The sequence below is a fragment of the Podarcis tiliguerta genome (assembly GCF_965153285.1).
Source record: "Podarcis tiliguerta genome assembly, chromosome: 3".
NCBI lineage: Eukaryota > Metazoa > Chordata > Lepidosauria > Squamata > Lacertidae > Podarcis > Podarcis tiliguerta.
In genome coordinates this window covers 88,488,966-88,505,236 of record NC_139536.1, presented here as the reverse complement: position 1 = coordinate 88,505,236, position 16,271 = coordinate 88,488,966, and the positions used below count along the sequence as shown (strand labels likewise).

Sequence of the window (16,271 nt, the reverse complement as noted above, 5' to 3'; positions counted from 1 at the left end):
AAAAAAAATGCTGTAAGGAAAATTGATGATACAAGATGATGTATATGTAGAGCTTTTTATAAGCCAGAACTTTCCGGAACTCAGTTCCGGCACCTCTCAGGTGGGCTCCATTGTCATTTTAAGAGAATGAAGGAGGTGTTCGTGGTGAGTTCCGGCACCTCTTTTTCTAGAAAAATAGCACTGTGTATATGGTACATATAAATGTGAAGATTTGAAACTATATAACTAGCATTCAAGACATTTCAACAAACCCTATCACACCCTACCTTGTAATGGCAAGATTTTCACACCAAATTCTTCAAGATAGCTAAGAGCACGGATAAGATCCAACTCCTCTTGGACAACAGGTGGGCAGTCTGTAATAAGCTGTAAGCAGGATCTTAGAAGGGAAAAAATAAATGTTTAAGGTTTTCAAACAGCTTTCCTAATTAGTCAAAAAGAAGCACCTTCATTATATAAGGCCAGTGTGATAAACATGCAACACTAAACTATGGTTTGTTGCTATGCGCAGAAAACTCAAGAGCATGCTCTGGGGAGGCATTACAATGGGTCCAAAGTGGTGGGTCTCTTATAAAGGCTTAAAAATTTGCCACTTGATATAATATAACCCCGTATTTCTTTGCAGATGCATTTTTTAAATTGTAAATAATATCAATTTATCAATGGCCAAAGCTAAGCACTTTACTAAGAGTTTATATGCCAAAAGAAAGAAGCTCTGTACTTAGCAAGCAATCACTTTGTACATGAATGAAGTAAGAGGAAAAATAAAATTCATTTGGCGTAGGTTCATAATTTTCCCCTCTCCAAGTGAAACTCTAGTGGAATTGCATGACTGCACAGTTCAGCAAATGTAACTCTTCTGCTAAAAAGGCAGGAAACATACTAATATTAAGAAAGTGAAGGCTGCTATTAACAGCTGAACTGTAACACCTAAATTATTCAATTAAAATTGTTTAGGTGCTTTAGATATCTTTCTGGGGTTGATGTGGGGATGTGCTAACTTTTAAAATGTTAAAAATTAATCCTTAAATTTTCTACTCCCAGATTTGATTTGATTTTTAAATACGCCTTGTAATTGTGTGCCAATCTTATCAATGAGAAGAAACCATTCTGAAATGATTCCCACTTAAATGAAAGCATCACTAGAAAATTGTTAATGCTAGATAATGAAACAGAGAGCTTGTATCTGAGCTAAGGTGGTAACCGTCCCTCCTAACAACAAAAAACATCAACAGTGAATAACAATTATTTCAATTAAAGCAGCTTTCTCATAGAATCTATGGTGGACAGTGAAGGCACATCTTGCTCCAGGAGGTACAATTGAAACCTCTGCTAAAACAAAAGGGGGGAAGACTTCATTTTAGCCAAGAAAGGTTTGCACAGACACTCCAAACAGGATTCAATACCCTGCCCATCAGCTGTTCAATTGTGCTTTCATGCATCCACGTCTCAGCCAACTGCACATCTCAAAGGTGGGTATGATTTTGAGGGGAAAGTCTGTTGAGTAAAACGAGGAGGCCTGGCAGACAAAACTTGGCACACAAGCCAAAGGTCCCCGCTGCCTCCTTCAACAAAACAAATACAGTTGTACCTTGGAAGTCGAACGGAATCCATTCCTGAAGTCCGTTCGACTTCCAGAACGTTCAGAAACCAAAGTGCGGCTTCTGATTGCCTGCAGGGAGCTCCTGCAGCCAATCAGTAGCTGCGGAAGCCCCGTCGGAAGTTCGGCTTCCAAAAATAGTTCGCAAACCGGAACAGTCACTTTCAGGTTTGCGGCATTCGGGAGCCAAAACGTTTGAGCACCAAGCTGTTTGAAAACCAAGGTATGACTGTATTTGTTTTCGTCCCTTGAACTTATACGGGCCTTACAGGCAAACATCTTGGTTTTCCATAGCTGTAATGGATACATACGTAGAATAATAATTTCCACTTCCAAAACCATTAGCTAGTATTTGCAGATTGGTGCTGGCGCCTGCATTTCATGATGAGCCAAGCATAATCTAGGCAAAAGACATATTACCTCATTCTAATTGCACCAGGGACTAATTAGTAAGAACAAGTTGCCTTAGAAATGCTTGAGCATCAAAGGAAAGCACTCAAGTATGCAAAAGGGTACAAAATCATAAAAGATCTGCCTTTCTAAGCAAATACCAAAGGCTAAAAGATTGGGGGGGGGGGGGTTGAGTAAAATGTACCTGGCCAGATCCATGCATGTATCAGTTAGACTGGTTGAAGAATTGAAGTATTCTCTGCTAGCAGCCAAAACCAATTCAATGCTTTTCTCATAGCAAACTCTGTACTGTGGTTTTCCTTTAGAAGCAACACTGACAGGGGGATCTATTGACCAAACGCTGCAGTGCATCATTTGCCCAGCTAAATGGATGTTCTCCAGCCGACTTGAACACAGAAGACTTTCTGTAAAGATCTTTAGAATGACAAGAGCAAATGTCACACAAGCAATTTTTTTATTTGATAAATACCTGAGTATGGCTATCTGCTTGGGGAGGGGAGGATATCTGGAACAGCATTCGTCTAAATCTAGACCGATATCAATTAGATTTCGACAAATCATGTGCTGAAATGGAAATGCAATCTAATTTGCTGCCCTCAAGAAACCCTTTCCATTCATTTGACTACCAAGGCAGCACTAGAGAGTTGACAGTGGAATCTCTGCAGGAAACTCTGAGACATATCTGGGGAGCCACTCTTTATGCCGGGGATTATACAGGATGATGGGGCAAAAGGGGTTGTGCAGTGAACGTACACACAGTTTAAAAGCCCACACAAACATCTGAACAGAAGTATCCTTCGTGAAAATTATCTGTCAGTTTTGGACAAGCCAAAAAGCAACACCACCCAATAATGTATATAAGTCAAAATCTTCATCCTTTAGAAGCAACACGAATGCAAGAAAGGGGGACCCATCACCATCACCCAGATGTTGATGGCCTCCAAATTCCATCAGCCCCAGCCAACATGGTCAATTTTAGGGATGACAGATGCTGCAGCTCAACATCTGGAAGGCATCAAATTCCCTACCCCTATACTAATGCATTGCCAAGGTACTCTGATAGGTTGCTAATATTAAAGTTTATTCATCGCTCCCGTCAAATCTAATATCTTGAAGTAAGAGTTATAATTATATCACATTTTCCCTGACATGATGTATGTACGTATTGCTATTCATTATATTTTTTTTAAGAAGCACATTTCAAAGTTAGATTTAAATCCCAGATGCCATTTTCTTTTTGCGATTTCTTCAGAAGTGTACTGATTTGCTCTCAAAATCTCTCAGGAGTCATAGAAATTAGCAGCCATAAGCAATAAAGTCTACATGCTATAACAAAAGAAGACTGACAATAATTTGAAATGTTTAAAAGATGTCAAATTTTTGAAGGTAAATTATACAACATGAAGGCTCACTCAAGTACTACACTACGAAACAGAAAAGTGCACTTTCAAGTAAACTGCACGTATTCAAACACACAGAGCTTCATTGTAATTCACGAATCTTAATAACTAGGTTGCCTCGAATGCAGATTATTTTCTGCAGAAACCGAACTTTGCATTTCACTTTAAATGCAAACAGGAAAACATCTATCAAAGTTCTATATGCACCCTGAGTGACGTGATTAAAAATGAACTTTCAGCTCAGTGAACCATTTAATAAACATAACAGTGAAGCGGCGAGCCATTTGTCTTCCCAATGTTTAGTTACCAATTTTATGTCAAGAGTTTCTGTGTATTAAGAAAGTCAAGCTTCCCATCTATACATCTCATGTCTTCTGTAATTCTACCATAGCTCATAACAGCTCTGTTTGAATGCACGGAATTCGGAGTGTTAAAAAAAAAAAAGTATAACAGAACAAACCCTAGGAATTTGCTTTCCCCCCGCTCCTGATCTTCAGTGAGCAATAGGATAAACGGGAGCTTTGCCATTGTTTCCAAACCCACTGGCAATCCTATATCTTGGAGTTGGCTAGGGAGAGGGGCCAGAGTAGGTTATCTTTGTCTTCCCTGACCAATCTGGCTGGGAACGTTTGATTAATGTGACATATTCCCTCTCTGCCGACAACAGCAGCCCTGAGTATGGTTAGAGGATCTATGCCTTCCCTTCTTGACAACAGCACCCCAGTTGCATAACACCCTTCTTCCTGGCACCCACTCTTGTTATATTTTTGCATTAGTTGAATATTTTCCCCATCCTGCCTTATGCAAGGAAATCCCCCTGCCTTCTAAGGATTTTATAGCTGCCTAATCACAGGGGACAGCTGAATAGGTTGTGTTGGTTTGCATTGGGTAATTTGAGCGGTATATTTTCAGTCTTTGTGTTTTTCCTGAATAAGGCCAGCATATAAATCTCATAAATAATGTCATTTAATGTCATTAATAATGTCATTAAAAAAACAACAACAAATCACCAAAGCAATTTACAACAGTTATATAGGTAAAGGTAAAGGGATCCCTGACCATTAGGTCCATTTGTGACCGACTCTGGGGTTGCGACGCTCATCTCGCATTATTGGCCGAGGGAGCTGGCGTACAGCTTCCGGGTCATGTGGCCAGCATGACTAAGCCGCTTCTGAACCAGAGGAGCACGTGGAAACACCGTTTACCTTCCCACCGGAGCGGTACCTATTTATCTACTTGCACTTGGACGTGCTTTCGAACTGCTAGGTTGGCAGGAGCAGGGACCGAGCCACAGGATCTCACCCTGTCATGGGGATTTGAACCACCGACCTTCTGATCCGCAAGTCCTAGGCTCTGTGGTTTAACCCACAGCGCCACCCGCGTCCCTTACAACAGTTATATACTTTGGGTCATATTCAACTAATCTCATAAGATGTCCTTGCAGGGATTCCCACTAGTGAAAGAGGGTTTTTTTCCCCTCTCAGCCACCTGTGCACACCCTAAGTCATCTCTGAATCTGGCCTGGAAGGTTGAGAGGACCCCCAGAACAGATTTAGTGTGCACCTGGGGGTAGGAGAGGGGAGAAGCTTCCTTTGTGCAAGGAAAATCCATGAGATGATGGAACCTTAGAGTTATGCTGAATATAAGCCATGATGATGATGATGATGATGATTTGAAATCACCACTTAATTATTACAGAAATATTTCTACTTAATTGCCTGCTTAGCTCTGCCACCATAAATACGTTTTCGGCAAACATTTAAAAATTACAACAGAAGATACCTGTTTCCCCTTTCCCCCTGATATGGCCTCTACTCTCTACACTAGGAGTAACAGGAACTGGTCATTGGTTTGGCTGCAATTTATCAGAAGGCAATGTGGTACCCCAAAGTTCCTTTTCTTTAAAGGAGTAAAGTTGGTAACCTGAGTTTTATTCTTATCCAGATGTGAGCACCAGTCCCCAAGTATGAAGGACTAGAGAGAATTATTTCTATGAAACCCTAGCTATGGAAATCCTTAGAATTTAGGTGTCTTGAAACAAAACCAGGCTACTCACCATCAATGGGATTTCTGGATCTCGTAGAAACTACCACTATTGTCAAGAAAGCTTGATACCAGCATGATTTGCATGTTCAAGGATAGGAAAACTCAGCACATATTTAAACACTTAAATTGGATTGTACATCTGCTGGCACAGATTCTGAATAAAGCAAAATGCTGGTATGAAACTGAACTACCTAGAATTCCACCCACTGTAAATGTATTCAAAAACATCCTGAAAAGCAGCAAGATTCACCTCATAGCAAGTGTCCGGTTGTATGCACGTGTAGACATTCTGCTGCATTTCCAGGATATCTTGCAACAATCCCATCCAGTGTGTCTCATTAACAGGGGGCTGCCTGTAAGACACAAAGAAGCGAACATTTACAAGCAGGTTCCGAGAAGTGTGATTAGCAGAATTAAATGTTTCCATCTTAAAACTCTTAAAATATCACCCCAAAGGTTAAGAGTACATTCACGCGTAGAAAAACAACACTGGTGCTTATAACATCTAGACACACAGTAGCTCAGCAGCCCTTATAACATTCTGGGAAGATAGAGAAGAATTATTATCCCCATTTGAAAGATGGAGAACTGAGCTTGAGAGAGTAGGTTGCTTAGTGAGTCCATGACCAAAGGGAGATTTCATCCAGCAACTTAGTGGCTCACAGTTACATCTCTTATCCAACAGTTTTGCACACCTTCCCCCCCAGCCCCAAAGCTTTCAGACCAAACCCTCCAGTCACACATACTGGGCGGGATTCAGCTAACTTGTTGCATGCATGGAACAAGGTCCACTAACACAACAGGACTTGCCCCCCTCAAGAAAATAAAATAAAAATAAAAATCTGTTCTGCAAGGTTAGGAGAACCCCAGAACCAGGGGCAATGACTTGCTCCCACATTGAAGGGGCATGGTCATGTGACATGTCACGTGACACCACCGGCGTGCACCGGACTGGGACAAACAAGCACAGAGATCGCCCTCTGCGCTTGTCTCAGACGCCGCCTGGCTCCTGAATTGCCAGGTGGAAGTTGGGGCTGGGGTGCCAGGCGGTGGCAGGGGGTGGTAGCCCCCTCAACATCGGGGGGTTGCCCCCTGCTAAAAAATATTGGGGGATCTGAAGTCGCCTCCAGCCCATATACCTGGCGCCACTGCCCAGAACAGGTTGGGTGGCATGGGGGAGGAAAGAAAGGTCATGTTTTACAAGCAGACATTTTCCCGTGCACATATTCCACTTAGCGCTACCCGTTGGGAGATCATCTAACCCAAGGCCTACATTCTGAAAGGTTTAAATTGCTCTGCCATGCCTCCATCAAGAGAGTGGTACCATTCTGCTCTGCACACCATGGGCAATGGATCCTTGACAATGGGGCAAGATTTGTGTTTTGATGAACCATGGAGCCAAAGGAGAAGACGTGCTGGAATCTGCCACTTTTGCTTGTGTCATGAGCAATTATTTTATGTTCGACAAAGGGCATCCAAGGGAATTTCACCACCACTAAACCATCTTCCTTGTGAAGCAAACAACTCAGCTGCCTCCCGAGGAGCTAAAGACATGTTTACAAAGAAATCTGTCCTTTGAATTGTTTGTCTTTCCTGCTTGAGACCACAGCTTCAGCTGTTCATGTTCTGACCTGGAAAAGCCACGCACAACATTTCATCTGCGAAGGTACCAAACAACCATTAAAGCTCATAATTTCGTGTGCCACCATCCGTTACTCACTTGCGGCCTGTGTGCCTGGTCAATCGAATCATCAGCTTCCGTGCTTCTTCTGGGCTGTCCTGTGTGTCTTTTACAAAGGATACAGGCTTTTGGAGTCCATGCTTCTCCAAGATTTCTGATACGCTGAAATAACAGTAGTCATAAAAGCATCATCAGCCATTCAGCCAAATCTTAAATCCTGCCTGTGGCCATTATTGCAAATTATTGTTTATGTGTAAAATGTGAATAAATATATATTTAAGACTGAAACCGAAACCAAGAGGGATGGTGATGTTTATCTACTGAACAATGACGACTTGAAGTTATACAAAAAATACACACCTAGACACGCATACCATTTAAGAAGTCATTTTGTTCTAAATATTTAGCACCATATCATTATATTCCATAAAACAATATAAAACTTGATCCATGCCCCCCCCCCAAATACCTTATAAGGAGATGCTCTGGGAGGTGGAGGAGTACAATGAAACAGCCTATATAGCTGAGCCTTTAAAGAAATTAGATGAAGGGCCTTTTCTTTTTCATTCTTCGTGTTAACTATATTGTCACAATGCTACATTACCCTTCACAATGTTACAGGTTGGGAGGGGAGAACCCCTTTGGATATAAACATGTGTTTATGGAAAAGGTCAAGGTCCAAAAAGTAATTTCCACTAAGCCTGCGGTAATATTTGACCTACAAGCTCTCTTTTGTAATAATCCTGGCATTTTGAACTGTAAAACCTAGCGCTAGGTTAATAAAGAAAACGTACTGGAAGAGATGAATGAAGAAAGGCGCGTTTCTTACCTAAGAATTTGTTCCAATCCATCAACTTTGTCGTGAAGGTTATTTGTAATGTCTGTTTCAGGACTGAAAGAATATATCAAAACAAAACAAAAGAAAACAACAAATTTGTATATTCTGCATACTATGAAAAAAAAATGTAATACAAACCAACACTGAATACCGTGTTTTTCTGTGTATAACACGCCTCCGTATATAAGACACCCCCTTTTTGGGGGGACTAAAAATTAAGAAAATGGGGGGGGGGGGAGATTGCCCTTGTGTAAGATGACTCAAATTATTTTATATTATTTTATCGTAAAAAAAAACCCTAGTCTTATACACGGAAAAGTACAGTAAGTCATATTCAGAGTAGATCCACTGAAATCAATGAACATTCCCTGATTTCAATTAGCCTTTTCTGAGTATGACTTATGTGGAGATCACCCATTACACCCTTCCAATCTACCCTCAGTGAAGGTGGGAGCGATCCTCAGATTGCATGCTTCCTCCTCACCCAATTCCATTAGTCCCGTTCCATGACCAGTGGATGGGGCTACAGAGACAGGCAGCGTAGCCAAGATTTCTTCTTCCCACAAAGGAAGACTAGCCCAGTTATGATGGGCAATATGACTTGCCTAAACTGGTGATGGCACCCAGAGAGAACTTGACACACAAGCAGTTCAGCAGGATGGAGTGACCAAGGTGCTAAACTGTTTTAAAAAAGGATATGGCATTGCATTCCCCGTTTTCTCAACCTGACTGAAATTTAAGTTCTTATCCAGGCTTTCAACATGTGGGGAGCATTGCAGCACATAGTAATCCCAGCTGCAGACTGAAGAAGAAGAAGAAGAAGAGTTTGGATTTGATATCCCGCTTTATCACTACCCGAAGGAGTCTCAAAGCGGCTAACATTCTCCTTTCCCTTCCTCCCCCACAACAAACACTCTGTGAGGTGAGTGGGGCTGAGAGACTTCAAAGAAGTGTGACTGGCACAAGGTCACCCAGCAGCTGCATGTGGAGGAGCGGAGACACGAACCCAGTTCACCAGATTACGAGTCTTCTGCTCTTAACCACTACACCACACTGGCTCTCTGAAGAATGAGGGTTTGGTGGGGGGTGGTCAGCAATTACCACTAGATTGTACGGATTGTATAAATTAGTGCACATCATTCTTTGAATACTGATTGGCATTTTAATTGTTTAAAAGCAGCATTTGTAAAGGATTTCTATTAGCTCAACATTTTTTATTTTTTATTTGGAAAAAAACAATGGGACATGTCAATACTCACCCATAACCTCTCTGGGGGAGACATTCTAAGATATCATAGCAGTGAGAAAGCTGGTCATCACGTTGGCAGCTGTAGATGCAGTCTAACGCAATTGTCATCAACAAGTCTTGATCCGAAATTATTTTTTGCTGACACTGGGAGAACAAGAAAACACTATATTCATTGCTGTACAGTAGTGTACCGTCTGTGAGTATGTATGTGTCCCCCAGCCCAAAATTTGGAGTTGTTTTCTTCCATATCTCTGTGTGACAGACAACCGGCTCTTGAACAGCACAATTACAACAGTAAAGGCAATTAATGATTTCCGTTAATTGTAGAGGCCTTCCTGGTTCTTTAAGAATTCTCCGTTGAATATCTTTCATAATTACAGAACTGGCAATGGAAGCTCATTTGATACCAGTGATCACAGAAGCCGGTTGGAACAGCAAGGTATTTCTAGATTCATTTAAAAACATGTACCCACACACAAATCACAATATTTTTCATCAGACAATTTATTAAAATAAAAATGTAATTCTAAAGCTGCTCCCCCCCCTCAGCTGCATTATGCTATTTCCTTCATTTGCACATAAATAACTTCAATATGCACCAGAACACTAGCTTCCCATGACTCGTTGTTTACAGCCAATCTACTTCTGTACACAGCCGGAAAAGTAAAGAATTAATGAACATCCTATCAAGATGCTATTAGGATGCTGGAATGTGAATTTAGTCTGGATCCGTGGCTATAATACAATGCCCCCGAGAAGATGAAAGTTGCTACAAATTTATGTAAAGACCAAGTTAATCTCCCTCAAAAAAGCTCCTTCTCCTCTGCCTTTCAACGATGACATCAAGAGCAAATGGCTTGTGTAAAATAAATGAGAGAATCCAACTCTATACATGTCGACTCAGAAGTAAGCCCCAGTGAGCTCAACAGGGCTTACTCTCAGGTAAATGGAACGTGACTACAGCCTGACTTTCTCCATTGTGCTCTTTAAGAATCAACCGCGAGTTCCCAGTTAACACCGACTGCTGGACCAAGACACAGACATAGGCAAAAAACAACATTCTTGGTGGGATCCCTGAACTGTGGAATCCTGTGCCCCTGGAGATCTACCAAACCCTAATGCCTTAGAGCGACGTTGGAAGCATTTTGGCTGGTTTTTGATTACTTGGACTGTCAAGAAGTATTTTTTGGATTACTTGGACTGTCAGGAAGTTAGTTGTCAGGAAGGTGGTAGAATGAATCGCACTACTTTATCCAGCAGATCAATTTTTTGAATGTTTCACAGCATAGCAATAAAACCAACGGTACATTCCCGCAGGTAGGAAACTAGCACAGTAGGGGACAGGCTGGTGATGAATCTCTCTCCTTTTACATGCTAGGGGTTTGTTTTAGGTAAGGGATTCAAAAATAGCAACCTCACATAGTTCTGTTCTGAAATAGCCCACTCTGCCACCTGCGAATCCTACTGCCTCATTCTTCACCTAGATGTGTACAGTGGTACCTCAGGTTAAGTACTTAATTCGTTCCGGAGGTCCGTTCTTAACCTGAAACTGTTCTTAACCTGAAGCACCACTTTAGCTAATGGGGCTTCCTGTTGCTGCCGCGCCACCAGAGCACGATTTCTGTTCTCATGCTGAAGCAAAGTTCTTAACCTGAGATACTATTTCTGGGTTAGCGGAGTCTGTAACCTGAAGCGTATGTAACCTGAAGCGTATGTAACCCGAGCTACCACGGTACTCAATTTCCCAAATATGTGAAAGGGAAACCAGGCACCTTCAGCTCTTCATTCTCATTTGCGCCTCAGTTTGTTCTTCCCCCATGTGCTACCCCCAAGTGTGAAGTTCAGGGGTTGTTTTTTTTTGGGGGGGGGGGATTTACGAATGATTTTAAAAGGGACTGCAGGACACTTAGGTTGTATCCACACAAACAATGCCCACTGCATCTCATTTCAGTTCTCTCTCTCTTCAGGTTATTATTGTTCCCCTGCTGCTCGACACAAGAGAGATGAACAGGGATGCATTGAGTAGCCCCAGCCAGCAGAATCCACAGCACTATCTGCAGTGATGGGAGCCAATCACGCAGGGTTCCAGGGTGGAACAGAAGCCTCTGCATTTATGACTGTATGTATGGGCACTGGGGAGCAGGCCCACATGGCAGGTCCCCACTCCCTGCTCCTGTGTTGCACAACATGGGAGCAACAAAAAGGCAAAGGTAAACGGCGCTTCCGTGTGCTGCTCTGGTTTGACCAGAAGCAGCTTAGTCATGCTGGCCACATGACCCATAAAAAACTCTCTGCGGACAAACGTTGGCTCCCTCGGCCAGTAAAGCAAGATGAGAGCCGCAACCCCAGAGTCTTTCGTGACTGGACTGAACTGTCAGGGGTCATTTTTTTTTAAGGTAAAGGACCCCTGGATGGTTAAGTCCAGTCAAAGGCGACTATGGGGTTGCGGCATTTATCTCGCTTTCAGGCTGAGGGAGCCAGCGTTTGTCCACAGACAGCTTTCCGGGTCATGTGGCCAGCATGACAAAACCGCTACTGGAGCACGGAGGACTGTGATGAGTGCCAGAGCGCACAGAAATGCCATTCACCTTCCCGCCGCAGTGGTACCTATTTATCTACTTCCACTGGCATGCTTTTGAACTGCTAGGTTGGCAGGAGCTAGGGCAGAGCAACGGGAGCTCACTCTGTCGCAATGATTTGAACCACCAACCTCCCAATCAGCAAGCTCAAGAGGCTCAGTGGTTTAGACCACAGCGCCACCCGCGTCCCTACAGGAGCAATAATGCCTTAAAGAGAGCTTGTGACTCTTCCAGTGTCAGGTTTTGCATGTGTCCTGAGCAAAGGGGCTTCCTTCTGCAGAACGATAGGGCCAGATTAAACTAATGAAACCTGCTAGCGGAAGCCTGTGTGACACGCCTCTCTCCCCAGTGCCACTCTACTGTAGAGGCAGGATCATTTCATCTAGCAAGCTGAAATGCTTGCGCTGGGGGAACAATTGCCATAATGATGCATTGAATTCCTCACACAGGCCCCCAATAAAATTCACGGATCTCCCCCACCACAATGCAAGAGAGGAAAAAGCTCGTAGAGATGCTTAGCGGGGACTTATTAAGGGATGCAGTGCAAGCTAAAACACAGAGATGCTGCATGGTTGGGCAAAGGTATGGAAGATATATTTAGATCACAACAGAGAAGAACAGTGGCTTTCGGTGGAGAGTCTCCCCCTGCTAAAATACCCACTCTGCTGGATAAATGCAGAAATGATTAATGATTAAAGCTACATTCTGACATCCCAATACAGATTAGCCGTGTATTAGAAATTCCACTTTAACCTTGTCTGGAGAACAAATGTTTGTATCAACAAGACAAATGTTCAGTTCTGCCACGCTGTACAGTGACAGCCATCTCCCAAACTGATCAGCGAAACAAGGTGCACTATTAAGTATACTTGCAAATGCAATTCAGGCGGGGTGGAGGAGAGATAAACTTTCAGGTACACACAAATACACAACTAATCATCTGAATTTACCGCTGGCTTTGAATGTTCAAAGATTTTCAGAGGAAACGTCAGGTCTTCTTTCGCCAGTGTTACCAAATACTCTTTCAAAAGCTCATTAGCGATGCCTGGAGATTCATTTTCACAGCGGTGTAGGAATGGGACCATCCATTGATAGGCATTCTTCACATACCTTTCTCCCGATGACTGAAATGGCAAAGGTTTTAAATTAAAGAAAAATATGAACGCACATTAAGAGAAGAGCCAAATGCAAACTAAAATTGCAAAGCAGTTAAAGGAATAGCAATATATTTTTCCTCTGATCTCCCCGATGCTTTTCAAAAGGTTGGCATCATAAATAGCGAGCATAAAGTTATGAACTGTGCTAATGCAAATTTCTCTACGAAAAGCAAACTAACAAACAGGCTCATCAGTGTGAACCAGTTTCATTCTATTTTATCCAGAAAGGGCTGTGAGGCCACAATCCCACACAAGAATTAAGGCACACTTAAGCTCACCAAAATAAATTAGCATAAAGGCACTTAATGAATTGTAACATTGTGGCACCCTCAACCAGCATCTGGGGACTTTTTTTTTTTGGAGTGCAGACAGGTGCAAATCCAAGCAAGACTGGGCTATTTATTGAAGACACATTGTAAACAAACATTAGGGGGACTGACATAAACATGTGCAGCAAAAGACAAGGGAAAGATAAGGGAAAATTTTTAAATATATTTGAATCAGATATGCAGTAATAAAAAGACACGAAATAAATAACTACAGAAAGGAGGGGAGGGGAGTCAAGGGGAAAGTAAATTAGATTTGTAAAGATTTTGTTTTTCTTGTCAAAATATTTGTAAAAGCTGAAAATGGAAAATAAAATTATTATTTTTAAGAAAGCAAAAGAGAAGAAGAGAAAAGGCTGAGCTGAAGGATGTTGGGCAAACAGCTTCATCCTGCTCAGAATGAGATTTTATACAGCAGAAAAGCCCCTTCCCAATCCATCCCATCCCACTGTGAGATAAAAAAAGAGCACATACATTTAACATCAAGAGTCTTAGTTTCTCAATATCCTTCATCTGCTGCAGCTCCTTCAAGTTCAGAGTGATGTCACACCCAGTCTCATAAACCAACGTCTCCAGTGTAACCAGATTGTCACAAAGTGAGTGCAGACCAGGAATATTCCTCTCCATGCCCAGTCGAACCAGAGACAAAGCACAATCCACCTATTATTATTTTTTAAGAGAGAAAAGAAAAATGCACAGCTTGTAACCATTTGCAATTGGTTTTATTCTGGTTAAACGTGAAAGGAGAAGAGATATGGTTTGACCACCGGCTCAGAGACTTATAACTGGTCCAAATACATTTTATACAGAATGACTAATACAGAATCTTATAACTGCAGCATAACTTCTTTAAAATGAACACATGGTATTTATTTTGACAGATATATATACTGTATATATTTATATATCTTTAGCATGCAATTTGCATTAAGTAATGCCCCTGTCTCCAGAACCCCGTCAGCCATATATGACAAATGAACGGACAGAATTATTTTTAGACCCCAGTTATCCTTTCTACATCAACTAGCATAGCAGGAACTTAATTTTAGCTCATTGGAGATATTTCTATATTTTTTGTCTCTCCTCGCAGTGAACAGCAGGAAGTATGAATGCAAATATATATATAATCTGTGATGGAACCACATGGTTACCCCATATATCAGAGAGGGTGTTCCGGACCTATCCAGAATATGCTGGATCCAGAATGAAGCGTAACTCCACCAAATGGTCCACCAAGGAACAGGGACCACTGCTGAAAGAGGTAGGTACCCCCCAAATTAAGTGGAGCCAACTTCAATGGAAAGAGATCCTGCTTTCTGGGGGAGATTGCTTTCCTCCTCAACCTCCCTTGGCATTCAACCACAAATCTCAGCAGAGCATTTTGGAAGGCAGCAAGGAAGCCACCCTCCTCCAACACTGTGACAAGTCTTCAATTCTGGATCCAACTCACAGATCATCAACCGCCTTGTCCTATGTGTAAGAAAGGTAAAAGGTAAAGGACCCCTGGGGGATGCGGGTGGCACTGAGGGTTAAACCACAGAGCCTAGCACTTGCCGATCAGAAGGTTGGCGGTTCGAATCCCTGCGACGGGGTGAGCTCCTGTTGCTCGGTCCCTGCTCCTGCCAACCTACCAGTTCGAAAGCATGTCAAAGTGCAAGTAGATCAATAGGTAACGCTCTGGGGGGAAGGTAAACGGCATTTCCGTGCACTGCTCTGGTTTGCCAGAAGCGGCTTAGTCATGCTGGCCACATGACCCAGAAGCTGTACGCTGGCTCCCTTGGCCAATAAAGCGAGATGAGCGCCGCAACCCCAGAGTCGGACATGACTGGACCTAATGGTCAGGGGTCCCTTTATCTTTACCTTTTAAAGGACCCCTGGATGTTTAAGTCCAGTCAAAGGCGACAATGGGGTGCGGCACTCATATCGCTTTGCAGGCCAAGGGAGCTGGTGTTTGTCCGCAGACAGCTTTCTGGGTCATGTGGCCAGCATGACTAAGCCGCTTCTCGAGCAACAGGGCATCGTGACAGAAGCCAGGGTGCATGGAAACGCCATTTACCTAGGTGTACCTAGCTGCCATTTACTGTTGTCCTATGTGTCAAGCCCACTTTGCTGAACTTCCAAGTTCTCATAGAACTGTATTATAAAATGATGAAAACGCCTTCTTCCTGTGAGGAAAATCTTAAGTGCTTGAGGATTTTCAGAAGAAAAAGGTGACAAAGGGGGAGTGGTAACAGAGAGCCATAAAGGTACATGAGGAAACGGGGGTTTCTTTCTTCTTCTACTCAGTACTAGAAGGGAGGACACCCACCGAGTTGATGACTGACAAAAGAAAATACTTCTTCATACATTAATTAGCTAACAGGCACCTAGGATGTGCTGCTGCCCACTACTTTAAATTGGCTTTTAAAAAGGTTTAGATCTACTCGCAAAACAGGAGATAGACACTTTTCCTGTTGTAATCTTTCTTCTGAGTACCTAAAAGAGTTTGACTCAAAGATGATGGGACACAGAAAGCTGAATTGACAGACTTGGGTCTTCTCTAGCAACCCTGTTCTTAAATCCTTATTTTCACTTTCACTGAGATAAGGTTCCTTGATAAAAGAATCCAGGGAAGAAATGATGTGCTTTTGGATCTCCCTTTGGCCAAATGTCTCACTTTCCATAACTCAGAACCTTCTGAGGAACACTTCAAAGTCATACAGTCGTACCGCAGAAGTCGAACACATTGCGAGACAAATGTTTTGGCTCCCGAATGCCGCAAACCCAGAGGTGATTGTTCCAGTTTGCAAATGTTCTTTGGAACCTGAACATCCGCCACAGCTTCCGATTGGCTGCAGGAGCTTCCTGTAGTTTTGTTTGGGGTTTATAAACTTAAGTTAACATTAACCATAGCTTAGTGTTATCTTCAAACCCAGACCTCCTCCTCCACTGTGGTTAAGGAGCCGTGGAAGAGATCTGTTACTGTTCCATGAAAAATGAGGGGA

The 16,271-nt window shown here is 42.5% G+C and overlaps 1 protein-coding gene across 2 annotated transcripts in view; it reads right to left on the bottom strand.

Annotated features, from left to right (window-relative positions):
- The window catches only part of NBAS (NBAS subunit of NRZ tethering complex), a 175,144-nt gene that overhangs the window by 83,750 nt on the left and 75,123 nt on the right, over positions 1-16,271 (bottom strand). For both annotated transcript variants that reach the window (XM_083431294.1, XM_083431293.1), the window contains exons 24-31: positions 13,762-13,947; positions 12,755-12,928; positions 9,236-9,369; positions 7,968-8,030; positions 7,178-7,300; positions 5,708-5,810; positions 2,196-2,425; positions 267-379 (exon numbers count right to left, since the gene is read on the bottom strand). In XM_083431294.1, coding sequence (XP_083287420.1) covers positions 267-379; positions 2,196-2,425; positions 5,708-5,810; positions 7,178-7,300; positions 7,968-8,030; positions 9,236-9,369; positions 12,755-12,928; positions 13,762-13,947 — 1,126 coding nt within the window. The remainder of the gene's footprint in view (positions 1-266; positions 380-2,195; positions 2,426-5,707; positions 5,811-7,177; positions 7,301-7,967; positions 8,031-9,235; positions 9,370-12,754; positions 12,929-13,761; positions 13,948-16,271) is intronic.